The sequence below is a fragment of the Balearica regulorum genome, chromosome 1 (genome assembly GCF_011004875.1).
Source record: "Balearica regulorum gibbericeps isolate bBalReg1 chromosome 1, bBalReg1.pri, whole genome shotgun sequence".
In the NCBI taxonomy this organism is placed as follows: Eukaryota; Metazoa; Chordata; class Aves; order Gruiformes; family Gruidae; genus Balearica; species Balearica regulorum.
Window position 1 is genome coordinate 66,343,583 of NC_046184.1, and position 22,951 is coordinate 66,366,533.

Genomic DNA, 22,951 nt, shown 5'->3' on the forward strand with positions numbered 1-22,951 from the left:
AAAGCTTAGGTAAACTCGATCTAGCTCAAAACCAGTTGCTGAGCAGTATCTAGGTGGCACTGCTGATGCCCACAGCAGAAGACCTGCCCATGCTGGCCCTCCTCATCTTCCTTTTCACTGCTGGAAAATCCCACAGCAGAGAAAACAAAGAGCTTTGTTTCTAAAGGTCATTGTCCATGCTTGACCAACTCTCCTGGTAAAAATGATTGTGCTTTGATTTTTAATTCAATTCTAATCCTGTTACTTATCCACCTTTTCATTTCTAAATGCAAAAAATTCCCAGTATCAGGTGAAATAATTCAATAGTTTGGTGAAAGAGGAAAAGAAATACTGAATTTTCATGCTTCCATAAAAAAAGCTTTGTTCAGTTGAGGCTTTTCTCATTCAAATGCATTAATATGCATTATTATCTGCAATTTTATGGCATCATCTAGAATATCTTTTCTTTGACATATATATATTTAAACAAACTATAATAAGGTTCTGGTGAAAATAGAAATATCAACCATTCCTACTGGAGTAGAATATTTATCAACCTGTCAAAAGTCTTGTACTCAGAAGCCTTTGGAAAGGCAAACTTAAAAATCAAAGCACTACTCTTCAAACCCAGAGAATGGAAACATTTCAAACAACAAAGAAAGTTCCAAAGTCATATTGGAAAATGCTAAATAGAAAAGGAAAATCCATGATATTTTGAAACCTGCATTAAGGAACTTGATCTCTTTTCTAACTAGAGAGAGAGGTCCACCTGAAAAATCATTAAATCCCATCAAGTAGCTATGTTTATAACTTAAGGATGTGGAAAAAGAAACCTTTTAAAATTTTAAATCCATATGAAAACTTGAGGTCTAGATTATCTACATGATTACCATCTCATGGATTCTTGCTTACAAAAGCTACAAAAAAACCCAACCCAGACAATGACAGTTTAGCGCTAAGACTTGTAACATATGGGTTTGTAAATTAAAGTATAAAACGCTCTTGAAATTTTACCTTTTAGATCAAGGCTGGTTTAGGAATCACAAGTGTGGGGACGCGTGATGCAAAATGACTGATTTTTAAAGCCATTAAAAATGTGGCAATGCTTTTTCTCTCCACAGAATTTGGATTCATTAAGAATGAAATATTATGACAAATATAAACACTTGCCAACCGATTTTCTTCTGGGGGAAACTAGGACAGTCCATAATTTCCTGATACTGTGAAAATGCCTCCTAGGAGGTTGGTGAGGAAAATATCCATGCCTCAAAGAGGGAATTTGCTAGCTTAGTAAATAACTCTGACACAAAGACGATCTGCTATAAATTCAGTTTCAGGAGTATGAAAATCTGGGTATCTTCATAAATAAGGAAACGACGTACCCTTTTCTATTACCTGCGTATTCCCCACAGCACAGCTTCGTTGTTTTAAATGTTTCAATTGCATTTGTGCTAGAGCAGCAAAATAGCAGTAACAGATAGCTGAAACAGTACTGCGTGTTCCTGCAGGAATAAGGCAGGTCTGTTCCCAGGCTGCCATTACAGACTGTGACAGTCTTGGCTGTTTGATAAAAGCCCCAACTGAACCAGGCAGTAGGTTAGGACATAAACCAGAGGTTGCAACGCAGCATTGTTACCATCTGCTAGCGTTAAGGAAATGGCGTTACAGCGTGCCATGTTGCACTGGTCTGGAAATGTCTAAAAGGCAGAAAGTGTTACATCATGCAACTCAGATACTTAAATATTGATCACGGCAAGTTAACTCTTCTGATGTGAGAACAAATCTCTTTCATTCAATTTAAAGGATAAGTGTGGTTTTGATTACTCCCTCAGCAGTATCTATAACCAGCAGCAAAGGGACCTGCGCTTTTGTAGGAGGGAGAGAACAGACCCCACGACTGCTTGCATCTGGATGCAATGGGGCTGCTGTTTGCGACGGTTCCTCGGGGTGCATTCTGCACTGCAGTGAGAATTACAGTGTGTTGGTTTGCCATCAGCTGCAAACTGCTGTAATGAGGAAAACAAAAGACAAACTGGGAATATCTGACGTCCCTTCGCCTATTTTTGAAACTTGCTACACTTGCAGGTTAGCATGGCTGAGAAGAGAGCAACACTGGTACAGGAAAACTGAGGAGCAGGGGTAAAAAAAAAAATAAAGAACAAGGAGAAGATTATCTCCCCTTTTCTCCACTTCAGAAGGGGAAAGGATGTGCAGGAAACCAACTGAGAGGAAATGGAGGGCTGAACTCTGCCGCTGGGCACTGAGTTCAGCGTGCAGGGAGGGAGGAGAGGAAAAGCAGGAAGCGAAAAATGCAACTCTATCTATTGTAATAATTTCTCTGCTATTACAAAGTTCTGCAATGAAATATTCCACCAAGATTTTCCTAACACTGAGGCAAGGGCCTCCCCATGCATCAAAAATGGCCAATAACACTGTTATAATAAGCGTTTAGCAAAAACTCAACTGAAAAAACATACAAAGAAACTTCTGTCAAAGGGCTCTGCAGGATCAAATTACAAGCGTTGGAGAAAATGGCGTCATTTTTCAGCATAGCGCCTTGAATCTTTCGATGCTTACTTGATTCTGTTTCAGTGTGGACACCAGTTTCTGTAAAGTGATGTTTTCTTCTTCAAGCTCAGTGTAGTCCTGGAGGAGTCTCGCCTCTCGAAACTTGTACTCTCGAATTTCATCTTTCATTCGTATCCTCTGTAGTTCCACCATTTCGTTATTCTGATGAGAGAAAATGCAAGTACATTACCATTCATGCACAGCCACTTTAATGATGCACACTGCCTTCAGAAAAGGCGAAACAAAAAATTAATCCTCCAATAGAAATGATTTAATAGTGCAAATCAAAAGAGCACCACCTTTTAATTTGAGGCCAAGCAGTAATTTCAGGTGTGTGCTTGCAATGCAGTAAGGAGAACATCCGATAAGGAAGCTTGATTAAAACAGTTTCAAGGTTAGACGCTTATTGAAATGGAAAACCTGGCAAGGCTTTATCATCTCACTAGTTTTATTGCTCTATGATACAGTTGGATTTAAATAAAATTACCACCTGTTTTCCACTGAAGGATGCTTACTACATTCACACAGAAAAGCAACGAGTAACTGCATCTGTTCTGCAGAGACATCTGTTCCTGAGCAAGGTGCGCTCGCACGTTTGGATCTGCAGGCGTTAGAGGGGCGCACGGGCAGGTGGGGGGGACCTGCCGGGCAGACGGCTGTAAAGCGCTCGTCACAAACCTGACCAACGCATTGCTGCGCTGAGCAGGATCACACCCAGTGGTCTGAGAATGTGCAAAGTCACCACTCTTTTTCCCATTAGCGCATACAGTTCCCAGACAACCTTAGGAGAGAGGTCACGAGGGATCAGTTTCACCAAAAATTGCTTCCACTGGATTCCAGCTCTGACCGAGTTTGCCATTAAGGGTCAGATTATTCTGGAAAGACTCTGCTGACATAACCTTGATGTAAAATGCACCACGGGAAGATGGAGTTAACACACAGCTGGAAGAGAACAGCGACCGACGCGGGCGGTAGGAGCAACCTCCCCCTCTACTTTGAAGACAAGCCTGCATTTTCCTGATTAATAGGTATAGGCGTAACCAGTCACATCTTCTCCTTGCCTGCAGGAGGAACCTGAGCAGTGCCACAGCAGCTGGAGGAGGGAAGCACTACTGCGGCCTTAACGATGGGGCAGAGCCCACTCACTGCCAGGGTCTCAGAAAGAGCACACCTGGGAAGAAGTCATGGGTTTCTGTAAAAGAGTCCAGTGTGGAGGGAGGGCAACAACTGGCCTGATAGTTACCTGGAAAAGTCAAGTGTTTAAAAATTCATTACAGCAGAAATTTTAGTCAAGAGAACTCTGAAAAGATCAATCTGTACAACTCACTCGCTGGTATGTAAAGGATAAAACCCCGTCTTCTGAATTAAGGATAAACAGAACTTTGCTTAGCACCTAGATTAAATAAACAATTCTACATCCCTGGAAAATAACATTGCAAAGCATGAAAAAAAAAAAAGTCAATGCAAGAGTTACAAAAGTGCTTTTTAAAATTAAGCCTCACCCTCCTTCCTGGCAGCTAATTAAGAAACTACCTAATTTCTTAACTGATGGCAACTGTGAAGATCCCTAGTGGCAGAAGAGTCACAGAGCATTAGACACAAGTAACTCCCTGCAAATATGCCTGCATCCATCACCGCCTAATAAATCTCTGAGTGAACTGTAAGAATAGCACCGCAGATGATTTCACAAGGTGAAGGCATTTTATACCTCAGGGCTGCCTCTATACGTTTTGTTTCTGTCATCACGTTCTCAGCTGTGGCAGTTATTTACACTTGCTAGGTGTGGGTGTACATGCAAGTCTGAGGCAATACGTGGACAACACCAAACGCACGACTCCGCTGTGTCAAGTATAATTAGGCTGCTCTGCAACTCTCCCGGTGTTTGGAGGATGATCGGCCCAGGGAATGAATAGCAAACCATGCTGGCTGACATCCATCCAGCGCTGACGGGAGCCCCGGGAGCACGAGGCTGTGCAGAGGAGCTCTGCCCGCGCAGCTCCCGGTGCAGCGGCCGCGAGCCGCTCCCAGCAGCGCTGCCCACGCCTCGCTGGGGCGAGCTCACCACCACCACGCAGGACAGGTGGCTGCCGAGGGTCCGCTCATGGTGCAAACTGGCTCTGCCATCAACGCTGCTGATTGAAAGGAAGGCCTCTCCAAAAGTGAGGAAAGAAAAAAAGGTGGCCAGAGATGGAGGACCCGAGCAAAGAATTTTTACTGAATCTTGATATATTATTTCCCTGATAGAGTACAAGGCACGCTACTTTGAAAAAGCCTCAAAAATTAACTCTGTAAGGTCATAGTAATCCCTTGTCTTTCCCATTACTGCAAACAGCAACAGAAAACATGAGCTATCATCTTGCTGGCGTGCACCACCATTTCTTTAAGAAGAGAGAAACCACATTCCTTCACCACTTGTAACTGCTGCTTCTCCTACATAACCTCGGAGGTATAAACAGAACCATTTATAGTGCTCCTCCTCCTCTTACACACAGAGAAACTCTCTCCACAGAGCAATCTCTATTCATCATTACTCACGGCATTTGGTCAAGGAAAAAACAGTGTGAAAAGGGAAGACTCGCCAGTCGGAGCATCCCGTCTGCTGTGCTCCCGGTGACCAGGGCCAAGAAGCAATCCTCTCGCTCTGCCACAGGGGCCAAACAAACTCAGCGGATTAGAGAATGCGGCATCACCTCTTCAAAGTAATGTAATACGTGCTTTTTGTCACTGCAAACGTGCTGGCATTGTTCTTCGTGCTCCCAGATCCCTCCTCCTATTTGTGAACATCTGCACTATGCTGGCAAACATCCAGCTGCAAACCGCTCTAGTGCTTTCACTGCTTCCTGTGCAACGCGGCGCTGGCACGTTACAGGGCAAAAGCCTGGTGTTATTGAGGTTTACGAGTGAGTAGCCACAGGACATGCTGGAGTGCTATTCTGTTTTCCTTCACACGAGATCTCGATGCATTTTATGGAACTGAACTAGTCTTCAACGTATTAAAAAAAATAATTCATGCTGAGTTTATTCTTTGTTACTGTCAGTAAGAAGGCTATATTGCTTTCCATCCAGTGCTCTGAATAAATACAGTATTTTCTCACAACTCTCTGCAGTTATTTTGAACTATTTTAAATACATATTTCTTAAGCAGACAATACGCAGTTATAGAGGATAGATCTTGCTGTACTGGTACAGTGGCAGTAAGATGCAAAATTTTATTTGGCCATTGCATCATTCCTCTTCCAAGGTGACTTGGACTCATACGAAAACAGTATGAGAGGATTTAAAAACACAAGGCAAAAGGAGTCTGTCAGCAGGGCAGTTATCTATATGAACCACTAGAGGACAATGTAACACAAATTATCAGTAAAATAATTCGTAATTAAACTTTACTGGTAATCAAGCACTGAACGTTAAGCTTGCAGGTTACAGCAATTGAGCCAGATGCTTTTAGTAGGGCACTGCCTCAGGACTTTTTACTTTTCCAGAGAGGATTCCCCTCTGAACTACTGTATCTGTTAAAACCAAATTAATCCAAGAGGTGGAGCTAATGATACATAAGCAATGTTTTAATGGCTGTAAATTATTTTCAGTCCCAGTCACCAGCTGAAAATGGTGCAATGGTTTTAATGGATCAGTGCCAAAAAAAAAAAGAAGGAAAAGGCCTTTCTGTGAAACTATAGAAAACAACAGAGTCCTTGTCAGCATTGCATCTAATTATACACGAGCACTAATTGTGGAAGATGTCACTCACATAGCTCAATGCACGTCTAATGAACCTACATGAAACAGAACAGACCATAAGAAATGAAAAACAGAAGGCTCAGTTGAGATAAAGTCTGCTCAGGTCACCTATCCACTAGTGCTTAGATATGCATCAGATTTCCCATATATGAAAAGTGAAAGACACCTCTAGGTTTACAGGGGCAAGGACCATTTCTGTATAGTTACACCATCACTTCAATCCTGACAGGTCTCTGAGCTTCAGTGGAATATAAATATTAAATAATAAACTTTCATACTTCTTATCAAAATTAAATGCAATATATAGATGAATACATTATTCATTTTTTATTCACTATGGACTTTTAAAATGCTGTATTCCATACACTATATACAGAGCACGTTGTATTAATTGTGTGTGTAGACGCATTGTAACACATTGTGTGCTACCAAGTAATTTCAAGTGAGAAGGTACTTTAAAATGAAAGAATGGTAATGTCTAATTTTGAAAACAATGAGGAAGGACTATGAAAAAATATATGATTCCACCACGGTCATTTTTTTGTCAGAACACCCCCAGTGTTGCCCGAGGAAGCCGCTCATTGCACTCTTGTGTCCTATCAACATACCAAAGGAAAGCAAACCAGGCAAGGGACACTGACCTGAAGCTGGGTATTCTCATCTCCAAGGTGAGAAGTGAGGCCTGGTGGCGCTTGATTTCCTGTCAGCTCAATTTTGGCCAAAACCAGGTTTGGCACTTCCTTCAGGATCATTCCATCACAATATTAACTGCACTTATAAATTATTTTGGCTTCTTTTTAAAATATTGTTTGTATCTACTCAGCAATATGCAAGTACAAATGAATTCATAAGAAATTAATAAGGGAAAATTAACTAAATCCTAAAGCATCTTTGATTCATTGCTTTTAGAATATATGGATAGACCCTAAGAAATTTTAAAGCCCAATTATATCTCCTCTTTAGAAGCCTCTAATGTGAATTATGGGTATTTTTTCTTTGTTTTCTGTAATCAATGGAAAATCTAATTCTGTATCATACAGAGAATTCTTCACACCAGCATGATGTAGCAGGACACCAGGACACCACTGGAAAGCCAGCCGTCCTCCTTTCTACTGATGGAAGGACCCAGAGAGGAAGCTAACACAAGGAAAAGACCCAGAAGGAGACTTGCCATGGCTGAGAGGAGGCCAGGGAGCACCAGGTGGTCTACAGAACTACCAAACGTGCCCCAGCAGGTCCTGAATTTTCATTCCAAAGGGATAAAGGAAGTTGAGAGAAGAGAGGACGAAAGGAGGAACAGAAGACTGAGGACTATTTTCTTTTATTTACCGTCAACTGTTCTACGTCCCCAAAGAAAGTCCTTTAGACTAGCCTTAAAGTTTCCCTCTGTTATATACCTTGAACTAAAAGGATGACATTTTCCATGTTTCTAGATATATTTAAAACCATAATGGGATTTTGTTGGTGACCTAGTGTGACCTGGCCTGACCCTTTTGCAGAATTTGCAGCCCCAGTGCTCCTGATGATTCATAGATCCAGACACCCTAGCTAAGCAGGGATGGAGCATCTCTTACAGAACGATTTTTGCTTCCCTTTCTCTATATCCCAGAATAAATTATTTCAAAGATTAATTTTCCTCATTGTTAAAGGTCTGCATCCTCCTTTTTAATCTGAATTTATATGATCTCATTCTTCAGAAAGTTTCATTCAGGTGGAATTACTAGAGTTCATGATATCTTATGTGATCTAACCAGCTGTATTGGCATACTACTTTAAGAGCACAAATACTGCTCCTATTGTCCAAAAGCGGAAACCACTAACTTTTGAAATTATGTGTGATTCTGACATGAAAGCAACCTCCTTAGCTTTCAATATATCATTCATTATCTCAAAACCAGAAAAAAAAAGCAGAGATGCTATTGTGCACAAGATAGTTTTGAAAATAAATCTGTAGAAAAAGATAAGTACCTATAATCTTTCCCTTCCATGGATAAGTACCTATAATCTTTCCCTTCCATGGATTTACTTACAAAATGACAGCACTATCAAAGACCATATATTTGGTAGCTATAGCATATTGAATAGAAGCTAGATCAAGATAATGTATGTTTTAAGTTTCTTCACCAGCAACAGCTCTTAAATAAAACACAATACACCTAATAATTTAATCATCTGAAATGCTCAATGCATTTAATTGGAACTGCTAAATCTAAAGTAGTAAGGTGAATTTCTATCAAGGGCAATTAAATGGCCCATTTATGTAGTTATCACAGGGTTTGAATCTCATAATATTTAATGCTGTAAATCCTGCTCCATATAAATCCCTATAAAATATATATGAAAGTCAATAAAATAGATAAGTATATGTATCAAAAAATAGAAATAAGGAATGTTCTTGTTGTTTAGGTATTTAATTTTCCTGCTGAGTATCATGGTCACATAATATTACACAGATTTCTTTATAAACTGATATAAACTACAAATCTCTAATCATACACATTTATCTGGTGAACACATGCAAAATAATGGTTTGATTTGTATGCATTAATAGCAATCAATGCATTATAGTAAAGCATTAATTACATATAAATTATAATTAATTATAATTAATATTAGCACCCTGTAGCAACCACTGCTGTAATATTCCTAACTAATTCTTTCAAAGGAAGAGAAACTTTACTGAACTAAACTGTATCAAAACAGCATGAAAGGAAATTCAGAGTATATAGCATGGTTCAGTTAATGTGATCTTTCTGCATGTCTGCGGAATAATGTCATACACTAACATATGATCATTGCAAATAACAAAATATCAATTGGTTGGAAAAACTTTTGCCATGAGGAGGACATTGTGGAGGTCATTTTGTTTAAACTTAAAACTCTGCTATTCATCTGTCTCCTGCAACTCCAGTGGCATTAAACAGTTCTTAGAAAAGTGGGAGAATTTATTTCTAAATACTACATCGGGTAAAAAGAAAGATGATGACACATCCATGCTTTGGAGCAGGCTGATAACATCTTGCAAATGCAGCACTCTCCATGAGGAGTCTTCCCACAGTCCATTCAGGTCTATACTGGCCTTCAAATTTCTCCAGGTACCGTTGGACAAAACTATGTCCACCCAGGGGCCAGCCACAGCCCAAAGGCCACTCCTGCTTATAGAATCACAGAATCATTTAGGTTGGAAGAGACCCTTAAGATCATCAAGTCCAACCATTAACCTAGCACTGCCAATTCCACCACTAAACCATGTCCCTAAGCACCACATCTACACCTCTTTTAAATACCTCCAGGGATGGTGACTCAACCACTTCTCTGGGCAGCCTGTTCCAATGCTTGACAACCCTTTCAGTGAAGGAATTTTTCCTAATACCCAATTTAAACCTCCCCTGGCACAACTTGAGGCTGTTTCCTCTTGTCCTATCACGTGTTACTTGGGAGAAGAGACCGACACCCACCTGGCTACAACCTCCTTTCAGGTAGTTGTGGAGAGCGATAAGGTCTCCCCGCAGCCTCCTCTTCTCCAGACTAAACCACCCCAGTTCCCTCATAAGACCTGTTCTCTAGACCCTTCACCAGCTCCCTTCATGACATGTTGTTGCTGCCATCCGCCCAACCCCATTGCTGCGGGAGCAGGATGGGCTCCCCCAGGCTCCTGTCACGATGAAGAGCATGGGGCAGGAGCGTGCAGCCAGGGGTGGACAGGGCACTACCTCTTAACGTCACGCTTTAGCTGGATTATTTTGCTGCATTCTCTTTATTCCCACAGCACTGAATACTGCTTGAGCAAGAAATACTCGAGACTGCTGTTGCCCACTCTACATCACCTGTTATCCCATGGCTGACTGGGTACTGTTATAAAGATACCAAACCCAAATTGCTCATGCTAGATTAGCTCAGAAAAATAAAAGAGGGGAGGAGTTCTGGGGTATTTTGGACTGAAGGGCAATTTTTTTTTTTTCCCCAATTACAACTTTCTTATGAAGGTTGTTATTTTCTATCCACAATTTAAGAAACCAACAGCAGTGATTCTACATGACAATGCCTCAAGGCAGGCTTTTTGATGGAGGAGTCACACAGGCCTTTTCAAGCTCACCAAGAAACCAAGAGCTGGTTTTAAAGCCTAACTGATCACTTGGGAGAGGCATCTGCCAGTTATACGTATCTCTTTGAGAGGCCATCTGTCAGATGCAAAGTGCCAAATTTCCTTCTAGACCCAAAGGGGCACCGGCTAACCAACAAAAGAGAAGCTGTGCTAACAGGGTGTGGGTCTGTGATCAGTTTAAGCTCAGCGGCCCCACAGCTGCTGCTCCCAGGTCCTGACCCTCCCTTGGGCCATCATCAACCGGATCAGGGACAGCAAGAGACCCCAGAAAACAAACAAAAAGTTAGTTTTAATGGTATTTATACTCCCTGACACTGCTGACAGGGTGGACACACAGACACTGGTGCTAGCAGGAGGTAGGGAATAGGAACACATGCCATTTCTATTTTGGATATGTTTGCTGCTCAGCAACAACTATATGATCTATTCCAAGTATGAGAGGTGGAAATCTAGCCCCATCAATGCAAATTGTAAAATAGATATAGCCTCCAGCAGGACTAAGATTTCACTGTATGTGCTGAAATGTTGAGGAGCAGGTAGCAGTAAAGTGAATTCATTAGGATAGTAAGGAGGAAAGAGAAAAGACACCAAAGCACATAAATAAGATGGAGGAGCTTGACAATTTTGGGACTCGTAATGCTTGGTTGGTACGAAAAATTACATCCCTGTTTGACTGCTTGCTTTTGCATTGCTTTCTGCTCTCTTACTCAAACTTTTGATGTCAGGATGGTTTCAGAGCTCCCTGTGGTAAGCCGTCTCTGAGCATGCCAGGCAGCAACTCCATTCTCCCATGTTTCAGGCACGGAGCTAGGCTCCTTGTAAGCTTTCCATTCCCCATGGCAACTGCCTCCCCTCCTTAGGACTCGGAGCTATTTTAATTACAGCTCGCTGGTAGCTCAATCCTACATTCCTTATACTCCTTATACCAGTAATCAAGCCGTGCTGTCAAGGGATGCACGTGCCGGGCCAGGGCTCTCAGCACTGTGTTACAATACTATCCAAGCTCTGTTTTTTTTTTTCAATTTGCACGCCAAGTCAATCTTTGGTCTTGTAAATAGCAGCTAGACATGGCAATATCGATGTCTGTGAGCAAGTGCCTCTGCCTTCTCCCACTGTGGGAGGACTGTGCTGCAGCGCGGTGTTAGAGCTCAGGAAGCTGAGAGCGTGTCAACGCACAGACCCAGGGCTGGGCAGCACTACTAATAAATCTGGTCCTCAGGAGAGTGCAGCTGAATTAGTAGGGGGTTGAGTTCAAATTAATCAGACATGCAATTAATCCTGATCCTCAGCTCACAAAAGATCATAAAAATCATAGAAAAATGGATCTCGAAGGGGCTTCTGGGCAGCACCTAGTCCATTTGTCTTTCCCAGGGCAGAAGCAACTACATCTATGTCATTCCTGGTATTTGTCTAATCTCTTCTTAACCACTTCCATTGACAGATCCTTTCCCAGAAAGTTGTTTCCTGAGTTCACTTTTGCCTTTGTCAGAAACCTTTTTTGAATGTCTAATCTGAACCAGAGTCTTTCAGGCTGCAAGAGAAAACCAGTATTTTTTCTCCTACCCACAAAAGGCAGGAAAATAAATGCATCTGTTCCTCTCTGCAGGAGTCTTCCATTTACCCACCATTCCCATCTTCAGCAACTTCTCTCTTCTCTGCAAACAGAAGAGCACATGAGAACTGATGATCCCAGATAGGTCCTACCACAGAGAAAACTCATTACATGTCCTTGCATGAAATAGGGCAGAAACGTAGGGAGACGGGCGATGACGACAACAGGAACTAGATGTCAGGGGAAAAAGAATAGGAGACCCCAATTAACACTCCACATTCCCTCTAATACCTGGTTCCTCGCAGTAGATTGAGAGAGAAAAAAAATATATTGAAAGAAACAAAGAAGAAACCATTAATACTTTTTAGAAAGTAGTATGAATAAATAGCTAAGGGATACAAAGAAACTAGTCACAGGTACAAATCTACTTCAAGGAGCCATCTGCTAGGACATTCTCTATTGTGCTGCAGAGGAGCTGTGAGAGCTCAGCATCAAAGCAGCTCCGTAAACCCATGCTCATAGCAGAGCTCCCCTTGTCAAAATTATTCTTGCGGATTGCCAGCTGCAGAGGCGTTTAAAAGCTGGCTGTGAATCTGCACCCACCACCCTCCCAATGACAACAGACTATTTCAAATTCCCCTTGGAAAATATCAATACAGTAAAAAAAGGTTGCTAAGAAAGGAGGAACAACAAGAAAGAAACTTCAGTAATTCTCCTTCTTCTCCAGAAGGACAGAGACATGGCATCTTTAAATAAACACATCTGTGCCACAAAATTCAAATGTTCCAATGCAGCCAATTCTGTCATTATTAAGAGAGACTATTTCCTCAAAGTCAGGAGTAATTTCAATAATCGAAATCCATGTAACATTACCCATCTGCTGCAAAAAGAAGCACAGCAGCATTCTGCAGCTTATTTGACCTTGTGTGCAGAACACCCACCCACCCCCGCTCATTCTTCTGTGGCATGAGCAGAAACATCAATTCAGAAACAGGAGTTGATTAATATTAAAAAGATGAAAATAGCTTGTTGACTAATGCCTTTTTTTTTTTTTTCCTTTCTCCTCAAAGACTTAGCATTTTTATTTTAGGCAATATATTTGAGTGACTTAGGTGGCAAATATAGCCAATGATAAGTACCTCATCTGTCTGTAAACTATATTCTTTAGGACTGAATTTTACACATAATTTTTATTTATTACAGCACACATGGTGATTCATGAATACGAATGCCTATATAGAGAATTTGATGAAGTAAACTGCACTAAAGGTTACTTGAATTTTTTGATATGGACAGTGAAAATACCTGAACTCAGAAAGTGTCTCTAACATTGCAGTTATCTCGACTGTTCGATATAAATTGGTTTGAAACCTGATCTTGGCTTTTATAATCTGCCCTTTCCTTTATTTATTTTAATACGGATTGCATATTTCACAGATTTACTTTATGCAAGTATATTACAGTCAACAGTAGTAATTTTTGCATTGACAGTTTTCTATCCTGTCCTTAAAAGGCTGAGGAAACAAGATTCCCATTGCTCGGCACGCAGGACAGAAATACAAATGTAATACATGCCACAAGAACACAGTGCAAGGGCTGACTACTAATGCCATAATCTCTGGGAGAGTTACTCAAGCATGTTGCTCATGGCAGCACAGCCTTAGTATTAAATTATTATTTTGGAAATTGAATAAACACTGAATACTATTCACTGCCTGCAATGCATCAAAACGGGGAAAAAAATGCCAAATATTAGTCAAATTCCGGGATTCTTTACCTTCAGATGTTAAACTGATGCTTGAATCTATTTTTTTTCCTATTCTTTTGTATTCCCCTTTAAAAACACTGCTGTTTTCCTTTTAACATTCGTTGCCACTGAACTGCCATCTAGCTCGTGATGGGTGTTGGTCTGATAACAGGAGACTTCTGCTGGAATAGATTGTTACGTTATTAAGATATAGTTAAAAGAACTGAACTGGGAATGCCCACAAACAAAACTTAAACCAGCCTTTTATTTACCTAAAGATAATGTTCACTAAAGCACTGATAATTTTCTATAAGCACCTTGTGGCATGAGATGGACAGTATCTCATGGCAAATACCAAGACACTTCGGTGATCATTAAATCACACGTGAGCAAAGGGACTCGGCAGCTCTTGGAGCCAAGCTGCAAAGTCCCAAGTTCAGCATGAGACCAAAGCAGTTTCCTTGCTGAAGTTGTGCTCCAGAACCTTGACAAATGAAGAACTACTCTTTTTCCAGATTCATGGAAACCCAGAAAAGACATGTCCACGTGCCAAGTAGAGGGGAAAATGGTTTTCCCAAAAACATGTTCACCTAAGTCTTATCTATCTCAATATCAATGTTTCCTAATTCTGATCTCAGCCTTCCCTCAAGCCTTCGAGCCTGCCGGCGACAGCTGGGCGATACGGGGGTGCCAGACTGGCCACCCTGCCCAGCCCTGGCAGGCTCGGCCGCCCGGGGGAGATGCCGGCAGCGTTACAGCCTCCCCATCTGCCCTCGGCAGCAGTGCCCCTGCGGCGCACGGGCACCCACGTACAGCTTTGGAGTGCTGGACCGTAAATCTCCAGATACTGACACGAAACTGCCGTGGCAGTGAAGGATCGCAGTCCAGAATCTTAATTCTCCCTCCGCTTTCTAATATCCCAGCAGGCCACTGCTGATTGATAGCTCAAGCTCCCTTTGTTTTTTTCCAGCTAATTTTTAATACAAAATATAACAAAACATTAGAGGATGGCTCCAAGTTCATTATAGTGTTCTTCAATTTCCTCTGGGTTTTTAAAGTACTCAACCAAGACCTTGGTGTAACATCATGACTATGAAATCCAGTAACAGCTTCAGCAAATAACTATTTAAATGCAAGTTTTTCAGTTTTTATTCAGTTGTATGCCCAATGGCTTGATACAGCACAATTGAATTCAGTTATACACTGGAAAAAAAAAAAAAAGTGCAGCAGAATAATCAATCTGGTAAGACAACAGCCATCCTCAGGGAGCAAAACCGACATCACACTTGAACTAGGTCAGAATTCAGACAAGCAACAGGAATAAGATGAGAATTATGAACTCCACTTCGTTAATTGATCAATATATTCCATGTCATACCTACACAGTTGTGGACCATTCTTAGGTTTTTTCATCACTGAAATATTGCTAGCAGTGTCTATAGGGAAGACAAGCCAGGCTACTAACAATTCCTTGGGCTCTTAATTATTATACTAAGGTTTAGCTCAACCAGAGAATGAACTTTGCACCTTCCCGGTCCTGTATGCCTACATACAGATATATATATATGGTACACAGGATACGCGCCACATCTACATACTTGCACCATGCTCTCTGTGCAGTGTAATTAATGTAGGACATTGCCAAACACAAGGGCAGAACGGGGAAAAATCCCCCAAACAAAATTTCTGCTGTAACCACAACTTTTGGCAATGCACACCCCTGTCAGAGACTGCACACTTGTTTAATAGCCTCTACCTTTCACCTTTGATCACATGGAAGTTTCTGTGGTCATTTCTGTGGCACAGGTAATTGTTCTTCAGCTTGTATGGAGTACAAGTGCCTCTTGTGAAAGACTGCAACCGTGAGCAGGAAAAATTAACTCTGCAGCCAAATCCCTCTGTTCTTTGTCCTCATCCTGACTCCACGGATGGAGGCTCCTTATGATCAAGTGGCCAAACTACCCCAGTGCGTGAGTCCAGTATATGAAATTAAAGTGCTACCCATTCTGGTGTTCCAGAGTATGGCGGGCATTACTTTTGCAGCAGTTTGGTGCCTGCAGCAGGAGCGGTGTAGCTGCAGCTAACACAGGGAAAAGAGCTGACCTGCTTTAGGAAAAGAACATCCCCATTACGAACCAGAGACGGTAATTGTGTGGGAGGTACTAAGTCAAAGTCCCTGGGTTTCCATAAAGTATGGATTCCTTTCTATCTAGGTGTGATTCAAAGCCTCAAGTTAAAGTTAAAAATCCATTTCTGGCCTTGGTCCAGAGAAAGTAGGAACCATCGCTTTCCCTGTGGACCTTTCCAGCTATCATCACTAAACGGGAAGCTTCCGGAGACAGGTCTCGCTTAGCAACAAAAGGATGAAAAAGACACCCGCCTCTGAATCCTAAATGTTTTTCCCCCACACTCCTGAGCCCCTCAGAGATCATGTTATAGTTGAGTTTCAGGAGCATCTAGACAGAATTCAGATGTAGTCTTTGGTTTTAGCCCAGCACACTATGGTATCACAACTGCTTCTTCTACAGGACCTTTTTTTTTTTTTTGCTTGCTCTTACAAATAAATGTAGCATAAAACCTAAAGATTTTCCTCAGTCAGTCTCATTAATGGACCGGAGCTGCTTTAGCACTGTTCTTACAGGCTGCTGTTTGACCCTGACCAAGCTGGTGGTTTATTTAGAAACTGCTTTACTCTGTAAAATACACACTTAAGAAAAGGAATGCTAGTTTCCTGACAGAGGAGACAGATTTCAAACAAACTAAACATTCCTGTACTGAACAGGCTTTCATTTTCTCTCTTCTCAATCCCTTGGAGAAGTGTTTGGGTGACCCAGAGAAAGCGCAATGAATCTTTTCGAGCCATTTTCCTCAAATGTAAACATCGCCCTGAAAACTTCTCCTGTCCTGACTTGTTCTAATACCCAGCAATAAAAACATCCCACCCTGCCTCATCACACCAACAATTCCATTTTTTCTCTCTTCTACCATCTGTGGTCCTTTTTCTCCCCGCTGAAGTCTGCCATAATGCTTCTTTCTTCTGCCCCTCCAGCCCTTACTTCTTATTCCCTATTTCTTCAACAAGAGGCATGAGTGTGCTGAACTTGCAACAAATACTAATTTCTCTCAAATATCTGTCATCTGGGTTAAACAGGGGTTAATGAGAGACATACAAATGTGATGTATAACAGCTAAATTCAAAGTGACAAGAAAATGTAAAAAAATTATAAATCTTGCAGGCTGCCAAACTTCTTCAAAGTGCATTAGTACCCCAGCAATGACAAATGCTTCAAGCTTCAAGCTCTTTGTTTGTTTGGTAAAAAAGAAGAAAGTATCATACCCCCTTGACAAAAATCAGAAACAGAAACCAACAGCAGCAGTCTATGCGACTGTGCTATCTGTCTTGTGGACAACGGGATGGACTGGTCTCCAATACAGGTTTCCCCTGAAGCTTTATGAACTTGAGGATACCTTCTGGCAATCAAAGTCTATTTTATTTTTTTTTAAATAAAAATTTTCTCCTAAGTTTTCCCCTTTCTTTTAAGATCATATTCTCATATTCATGGGAAAAACCTAATTAAGAAAAACCAAACCAACAAAATCAAACCAAATCATAATTTTGAAAAAGAAAACCCAGCTGCCAGTAAAATAGTTGTAATATTCTTGGCTGTCAGCCTGGCAGAAGGAGAGGCTGGGGAACCACCATGGAACTCAAATTTTTGCCTCCACAGTGCAGACCCCCCTAGGTGAAAATGCATATTCTAACAGATATTAGCTAGTGTGTGTTAATTAGCCCTTAATAAAAGCATACAATGGAGAAAGTCATAATATCCTTGCGTGTTACACGGCTGCGTTCAGCTTCATCAGGTGTTACCAATGTAACACCTTAACATGAGGATTTTAATACTTAGTACCTAATACCTGGGAAAAAAAAAAAAGTCTTTTCTTTCTTTTATGTTTGATAAGGCCCTGAATGTTTGCCTGAAATGAAGAGTAGTTAGTCAAGGTTAGCTTGACTAATCACACCTGAATCTTATTTTTTTTCCTACTACAGAATTACTCAACTTCTCACATTTTACTTCAGTGTGACAGACTGTGGTAAGAGATGCCCCATGCCACAAGCCTGAGCATCAGCACCTTTCTCTTTGACAGAAATCCTAAGTCTGATCCAAACCCAGGGTAGTCAGGGAAGAATATGGATCGGAAACTTTAAAAACCTGTCAGTTTGGTGAGCTTGGAACAGGATCCCCCATTTCTGGCAAGTGTGGGACTGGAAGGGATAGGCAAGACAGCAGCAGACCGCAAAGCATACACATGAACCCGTGGCACAGTTGTTTTCTTGCAGTGGCCTTGAGGTCAAGCATCATCTCTCTGCCAGGCTCTGAGCAAAGAGCAAAGTCTCCCCTTCTCCCAGGCCTGGGAAACCGCTCGGAGATGGAGCTCCTTCCGACCGTACCGTGTGTTTCATCACACCGCTACCTGTGCTGATCCTGCCGTGCGCTGATAAGGACAGCCAAGGCTCTGCATAAAGCTCAGTAGGGCTCTCTGAAAACACCGAAATGCCACAGGACTTGTTTCAGACAGGAACTCTTCTTTGTTTTCAAAGGCGAAAGGGGACTGCTTTATATAAGGCAGTCTCCATTAATATGGGCTTTCACGGGAGAACAAAAGCCAATGATGCAATTTTTCCTGCTTAGAATCTCAATTAGAAACTTGGATTTAGCACCAGTACACAGCTTTGAGAGTAACTGGGAAATGGGAGAGAAGAGTTGATACAGAAGAAGGGATTTCTGAAAGTGAAAAAACCTTTCTTTAGAGAAAGCCATTTGCGATACCCTACTAATTTAACAGCAAAACGAAAAGGACGATAGGTTCTTTAAATACTCCGTCAGGGAAAATGTAGACTGTTGCTAGTATTTTCTGTGGTTAAGCATGCAAAATAGATGTGAAAGACAGCTGCTAAATGACAGAGTGTTGTCTGGGTCTTGTTTTGCAAGATATAAATAAGAACCCAATAGATTCACTGTTAAAAGCTGTTGAATATCAAGAGCACTGGAAAAAAGATTACAATATTTGAAACCTGGGTAGGGAAAACAGTACATTTCAGTTGTCATTGTGGATACAAGAATCCCAGGAATTTCTGAGCTTTGGGAAGCAACACAAACTTCCTCCATCATCTCACATAGATCACCAAGTGTCAGAGGAACCAACAAATGCAAGATGCAGCCACTTATTAAAACTTGGGATCTCAACTTCTGTGCCTCAACTTCCCCTTTAGCCAAAAAACCTCATCTAATTATAGGAAATTTGCACAAATTCTACACCTTAAGAACTTAGAGTACAGTTAAAACACAGTGCAAAAAAATTGATTACCAGGTAAAACAATACATGCATTTATATAGAGAGGTAAGAAATTTGTAAAACACGTCTTGGTTAAAAAAAAAAAAAGTCTCATTGGAAACAGTTAATTTCTATAGCATTTTATCTCTCATATGAATAAGATTAATGTGCACTATAAGAACAGACTGGTTAGATTATCTCGCCAACTACACAGGGAGCTGAACAGATGGCAGCACCACTGAGGCAGCAATAGGAATCACTAGTCCTCACTTACCCAGATGATCTTTATCATTTCCATAACATTAGAAAATGACTCACCTATGAAATACAATATTCTGAGGATAAGGCAGAAAATTTCCTTTTTTTTCCTCCTGGAATGAAAGATTATGGACTGTCTAGACACCAGCATTATACTGTTAGTAGTTCTACAAGGAAATCACGTACAGAGATACTGCATTTCTGATAATTTGTGGGCTTTCTTTTTTAAAGACCACTTATTTGGCAGAGGACGTTTATTCAGAATGTATGTGAACCACGTGCGGTCTGCTGGTAGCTGCCTTGAGTTATCTTGTTCCTTTGTAGGCAGGGGATTTTTTGGATAAGATTATCGTGAACTGCACATACACCTTTATCTTGTCCGTAAAGAAGACTGGTTTAGAGCATGATTACTGTGCCCAGCCAAAACGTGCATGGCAGCATTTATCTCTTACCCACAGAAGACAAACCATGATTGGTTTGGGCCACTTTTTGAATTTCTACAGTTGTATGAAACACACGGGGAAGAAAACCCTTGGTCGCAGCGAGAAACAAAGCTTCCTTCTCCCTGCTTATTTATCCTGTCCTGCCATATGTTGCAACGCAAAGGAGAAAGGTCTTAATTAGAGGAGTTACTGGAGTACTTCCTTGCCTACAAAGCAGAGTCTTTTCAGAAAAAGAATTGGGTTTATCACTATTTCCAGTAACAGCTATAGCTTACAAATGAGTTCTTAAGTGCAGCGTAGCACACTGAAGCCAAGAAAATGAGCTCAGTTTTACTGAATGGAAGAGAGCAGAGTGGGGTCTGTGTTTAGGGTCTGTGGGGTTTTTTTTTGCTCCTTTGACTTAGCATGCCAGTATGCAAATGGTCAAACAGCAGCATTTAGCAATTTTTAGTAGCAATTTGCAAACAACGAGGCAAATATATACTAGATATAGTTCAGCTGAGGTCAACACTGATGCATCAGGGATTAACTTTGGCCAAAGTCTATAAACATACTATACAGACAAGTCTTTGATGCCTCTTGATATCTAGATGAGACCAGTTCTGGGGAAAGAAAAAAAAAAAAAAAAAGCACAGCACTTAAGGTTTTAGAAACTTGTCCCTCACATAAGCAATGGAAAAGAGCAAGTCAAATTAGGCCACAGACCAGGGCAGAGCTTCCAAAGTCTGATTTGGCACCAAGATAGATGCTTCTTGTAGCCAGCTGTCTGTACCTTACAGAAAAAAGCCCCCCAGGGTAATGCTTGCAGCATAAGAAGGTTGGAAATGTTCTCTGTGTTGCAGAACTTTATTCCAACACAAATCCTGCATTATTTTTTTCACAGTAACTACGAGGTTTAATGTCCTTGAATCAGGGCAAGTGCACAAAGCTGAGGGATGGCAACTTTTCTACGATGGGACCATGCTGGAGGGTATAACCACTGGAATCCCTGAATCTTTTAAGGGATTTCTTAACTTAGTTGAAGATGCGATACAAGCCTGAGTTTGCCTTCAGGCTATTTTTACACTGAAGATAGTTGAAATGCATGTGCCTGGTCTGAGTAAGGCAAAAAAATATTAAACGTATAAGGCCACAAAATACACTGAAAGTCAATAATGCACAGGTAAGAAAGGCATACAGTCCTCCTGGGAGGTGACACATGGAAAAGATGTTTGCGTATACCAAAGAAGGCAAATCTGCAGTTCTCCCTTTACTAAGAAATAACAGTGAGTGAAACCTGCAAGAGCCATTTCCTGGCTGAAAAAAACCCCAAACTGGTGGTATCTGCTCTGAATGGGTTTTTTTTCCTTACTAGCTCTTCTTAAAACACAAACACCAATGCTACTTACCTTATACAGCAGTGATCTTGGCAAACGAACAGAAGCCTACCAACCCATCAACCCAGAGACAACAGCACTTGTGCAAGGCCCAGATACAACCCCTCAATGTTCATTATCTTAATCAGGTAAGATGCACTAGCGCTGCTTTGGTTGTTCTTTCGTATCCACATCCCCTCGTAACTTGACTGCTGTCCTGCTTATCCACTCCCAGAAAAGTCGCGCTGGAGCCACAGGAAATCCATCCCTCTCCTCTGGGAGAAAAATCCTCTCTGAATTACCCCAAGTGCTATTGCTAGCTGCCAGCCAGCTACCCGGCAGCACGGGAAACCTCCGCCAGGACCGCATTTATTGCGGCTGGTGCCCTCTGAAAGCCCAGCCGTGCACAAGGGAGCTCAGCACGCACCCAGACACATCTCCATCATCACTTTTAAACCTCCCAGTACAACTGCATCTTAAATCTGGCTGGATTTAAGAGAAGGGGTAGGATGTGGCTTGGACTGTGTGACAATAATATGGGATAAATAATTTGTTTTAAAGGAAGTCTGAGGCTTCTTTTGAAAAAAAATGAGGTACATGAATATAGAAAAATGTTCACCTTGGGTAAAATATCTCTGCTATTAAAATAATTTGTCTATTCTTTATCTATTCTGCATAACATAACAGAAGTTCTTTAAATAAATCATGCTTTTATTTTTCAGTGAAGCTTTTCACTCCGCGGTATGTGAAAATGCATGGTACCGATATTGGATGGAGTTGCTGTTCAGCTGGCCAACTGCAAGGACAGGCTACGACCACACGCACCAGCAGAAGCTGCAGCCCAGGGGAAAGGTAAGGGAGAGAAAGAGACACTTCATATTACAGGTGTACTTTGCTGAAGGGCCAAATTAGTGCTTCAGTGCTCGTTGTTATTTTCTAAAAGAAAAGTAGTGAAAACTTTAAGAAAACACTGAATACATTAAAAAAAGAAATCTGTCTTCTGAAGAACATGAAAGTTGTTCCCAAAACAAGTCAAAGCAAAAAGTTTATTTCATTTACAATCTCTCTCAGACCAAATTGGTTTTCCCCACCCTTGGCTGAACAATAATAGGCTATCGAAGCTGTGCAATAAAACCCCACACTGTAAAGGGAAAATTACAGCAAGAAAAACCCCCTGAATCTAACTGGAGAACAGCATACCTGAAAACACAGGTTCTGTCTGCGAGGAGGCAGCAATACATCACGTTTAGAAGTTAACCCCAATCATGCTGAAATAACACAAGTTTCTAATGGATTACAGATGGGAGATGGAAAGCAGAAAGCAAGAGGAGGAGAAGGCACATGGCTCCGCACCCCACGAGCCCTTGAGTTATGTGCTTCAGTGGAGGAAGTGACATAGGTTTATTTTACTTTACTGTTGTCTTCACAACCCATTTTACCACACCACTGAATGACACCTTTATAGGGCCTGAACTGTTTTTCAGCTGCAGCACTAGCTTTAAAAATAACTTGACCTTCCAGACCTCGGATGGGAATGATGCTTAGAGCTGCCTCCACTACCTCAAGGCTCAGCTAAGAGAGGGAGTTTCCTCATGAAGTGCAGCATTAATAAAACCTGTTAAACAAAGACGCTTAAATACATGTAACACAAACTGACTGTGGTTTTAGGTTTCAGTAATAAGACAAGCTTTGTTATTTCAAACATTGCAAGATGGTGTAGCTCATACCAGAATTTTGTCGCAGTGGTGGACAGAAAAGAAATAGTCATGGCTACATTTCCTTAAGTAGTGGCATGTAATAAAGAAGAAGCCAGCCTATTTTGTTTTTAATGTCCTGGGCTTGCTTACAACCCCTGGGAAAAAGGTCAGT

At 41.3% G+C, this 22,951-nt stretch overlaps 1 protein-coding gene across 9 annotated transcripts in view; it reads right to left on the bottom strand.

Moving 5' to 3' along the window:
• The window catches only part of BICD1 (BICD cargo adaptor 1), a 272,459-nt gene that overhangs the window by 139,721 nt on the left and 109,787 nt on the right, over positions 1–22,951 (bottom strand). For all 9 annotated transcript variants that reach the window (XM_075755912.1, XM_075755858.1, XM_075755869.1 and 6 more), the window contains exon 3: positions 2,557–2,709. In XM_075755912.1, coding sequence (XP_075612027.1) covers positions 2,557–2,709 — 153 coding nt within the window. The remainder of the gene's footprint in view (positions 1–2,556; positions 2,710–22,951) is intronic.